Source organism: Tupaia chinensis, unplaced genomic scaffold, assembly GCF_000334495.1.
Source record: "Tupaia chinensis unplaced genomic scaffold, TupChi_1.0 Scaffold143591_1, whole genome shotgun sequence".
NCBI lineage: Eukaryota > Metazoa > Chordata > Mammalia > Scandentia > Tupaiidae > Tupaia > Tupaia belangeri.
Window position 1 is genome coordinate 476216 of NW_006203437.1, and position 2892 is coordinate 479107.

The window sequence follows — 2892 nt, forward strand, 5'->3', positions numbered from 1 at the left end:
GTCACGCCGCAATCCCTTCTCCTCCATTCTCCTCTCGGGATCTTGGGCACGCACGCACACGCACCCGGCGTGAGTTCTAAGCCACCGGGTCCGGGACACGAACCGCGGTCGACTACGTGGGAGTCCAGCGACATAGCCATTACGCTAACTGCTGGTTCCCTAAAAAGGCTGTTTTCAGAAGAGCCAGATTGCACACGGCTGGCCACGGTTCAAGTCCTGGCCATAGCAGTTTGAGAAAATATGCCAGGTGCATGCTCCAAACACAGACAGGATGGAGAAGCGGAGAAGGGACTGCAGCGGGACCACCCCCACTGGGAAACGCTCCTACCTCTGGCAAATGTACACGTTTTTTGACAATTAAAAAAAAAGTTCAGATATCAAATAAAAGTGGGTGGTTTTTTTCCTCTTCTTCTTTCTGGAATTTTTATTCCTGAGGCTTCTTCCACTTTTGACTTTTGATTTTTTAAATTTTTCCGGGTGCATGTGTACTCACTAGAGAGAATGAGAAAGCGCCCTCCACGGGGCCTGGTCATGCCACAATGCCTCTCCGTCCCTCCCTCCTTGGGACCTTGGGTGTGCACAGACCTTCCTTTACGGGGCCTCTGCGTCCGGGACTCCGGCTGCCCGACAACATGTGCCCCTCCTGAAACAGAATGAGCGACAGTCCCCTTCAGTGCTGAAGCCTCTAACAGACGTTCGGTCACGAGTACTTCGTTCAAGTGATCTTTAAGGGGAATTTAAAACTGCAGGTGGGGGCCAGCAGATGGCGTAATGATCACATTGCTGGACTCCCACACAGTTGGCTGCAGTCTGAGTCCCACACCCGGCGGCCTGAAACTCAAGTCCGGCGTGTGCGTGTGCCCGTGATCCCAAGAGGAGAATGGAGAAGGGACAGTGGCATGGCCATCCCCCCGGGGAGTGACTTTTCACTGTCTCTCCAGCAAGCACATGCCTCCTATAGAAAAAAAAAGTCCCTTAAAAAAATAAAGCTGCAGGTGAAGCCTTCTTTGATCATGGTTCTGTCAGGCTAAGTAAGTCGTTCCTGCTACGAGGTGGGGATGAAGTAAGCGGGACTCAGCTGTACGTGACAGGGTGCTGCCTTGCTGGCTGGGATGCTGGGCGTCAAATGCAGTAAGAGCTGCATGCTGGAAGATACAAGGCGTGCGTCCAGTGAACGCTCACTCACAGAGGAACTGGGAAACGTAACGTAGCTTCCTTCCTTTGCAGAAAACGAGGTGCCGGTCTCTAAGTAAGCCTCCTTCGACCTGCTTCTAGAAGCCTGGACTCCAAACGTAGGACAAATACAAGCCCCACGGCTGTCTCTGGGACAGACAGACAGATGCCCTGCATGCGTTAAAAGTCCAAATAAAGACTTCAGTGCAAAGGCAGCGTACTCCACTGTTCCTGCTGTCTCACGCAGCGGAGGGCCACGAACTGCCATGCTGGTGGGAGCTGGCTGTGGCCGACAGCACCCAGCACTGTTCCGGGCTTCACATCAGCTCCAACTTGACTTGCTGGCCATGGGCAACAGGCTCTGCAGACAAGGCTGCAGCAGACCTCACCCCAAACAGCCACGGCTCTGATGCCGTGCACAGGCCACCGCTGGACACGCTTCTCAGTCTCGTAGTGCACGGCGCTCTGACCGCTAGAACGGTAGTGTCTTGTCCTTGTGTTTGGGGACAGACACCTCACTCACTGGGAAGGAACTTCATTACACCCTGGGGAAGCTGGGCCCACAGATGTCACACAGAGCCACCGACGTGGTTGGTAACCAGCCCCAGTCACTTGAGGAGGTCAGGGGAAGTGACTGACATTCCTGGGGCAGGGCTGAGCTGACGGGTGTGGGCAAGGGAGGCGTCAGGGAGGAGGGCCCCCTGCCGGCACCCTGACACAGCCTTCCCTGACACAGCACCCTCCTCCCTTCCACTTCCAAGGCCATCCTGCCCCTGCTCCATACGGACTTCCCTCAGTCCCTCTGCGTGCACCACCCACAGACCAGTCTCTGCACATGTACATACGCACACATGCACACGCATGCACCCCTGTGGGTAAGGACGCGGAGGCGGAGTGGGGTGGTGGCTGCTGACAGCACTCATAGCTGGTCGGTAGTCTGGTGTTTAAGTAACATCACGCAGCGGCCAGGCGACCCCACTGACAGGGAGTCCCGACACTACCCTGTGCCCCTCCCCACCGGTGAGGACGGCTGCTGGACAGAAGCAGCTGCCCCGGTCACAGGGCTCCCGGGCACCTGTGTGTGCCGAGGCGGTGGCTATCCCACCTGCAGGCGCACGTCCGAGAGTGTGACGGCCACATGAAACAGTGACTCACGGTCACACGGGGTGTGCCCCGGGCTGTGGCAGTGAGACGGGGAGACACTTACAAAGGTGGCGGGGACACGCAGCTTGTGGAGCTGCAGGATGGACTGCAGCAGGCCGGACACCAGGCTGGAGACCAGCACGTCCTGGCCCAACTTCCCTGGCTCCGCTGCCTTCCTCTGGCTCGTGGCCACCTGCACGGTCCCCCTGTCCGTGTCCGCGACGATGCACAGGGCCTCAGCGATCGGCTCGTCGAGCACCGGGTGCTAGAAGAGAGCACAGTGGTCAGCGTGCCATGGCCTCCAGCCCTACCCAGCCTAGGGGCTGCGGGATTTAGAGCTTGTCTCAGGTCTCACTGGGGGCGCCCCTGAACTGTTGCTTAAGATTAACTGGGCAAAATAGCACCCAACCATTCTCCTCATGCCAAGGAGACAGAAACCTGGCAGACCGTGCCCCCATGCCCTGGGGCGTTCCCACTCACACCTCTCTGGAAGGCTGTGCTCTCCCGAGGACGGAGGAGAGCCCATGAAGGCGCTGCCACCTCTCCCGCCCCGCCAGGCAGGCAGCGGCCACCCCC

General features: G+C 58.2%; 2 protein-coding genes across 5 annotated transcripts in view; one reads left to right on the forward strand and one right to left on the reverse strand.

Annotated features, from left to right (window-relative positions):
- Nucleotides 1-2053, forward strand: part of SPMIP2 (sperm microtubule inner protein 2) — a 33050-nt gene extending 30997 nt beyond the window's left edge. Inside the window, exon 5 of the mRNA XM_027766576.1 lies at nucleotides 1228-2053. Coding sequence (XP_027622377.1) covers nucleotides 1228-1275 — 48 coding nt within the window. The 3' untranslated portion in view covers nucleotides 1276-2053. The remainder of the gene's footprint in view (nucleotides 1-1227) is intronic.
- Nucleotides 1-2892, reverse strand: part of FNIP2 (folliculin interacting protein 2) — a 44449-nt gene that overhangs the window by 5453 nt on the left and 36104 nt on the right. For 3 of the 4 annotated variants that reach the window (XM_027766574.1, XM_006164201.3, XM_027766575.1), the window contains one exon: nucleotides 2381-2581. In XM_027766574.1, the coding sequence (XP_027622375.1) occupies nucleotides 2381-2581 (201 nt within the window). Of the gene's footprint in view, nucleotides 1-478; nucleotides 644-2380; nucleotides 2582-2892 lie in introns of those variants that run through there. The other variant, XM_027766573.1, reaches the window with a different exon arrangement.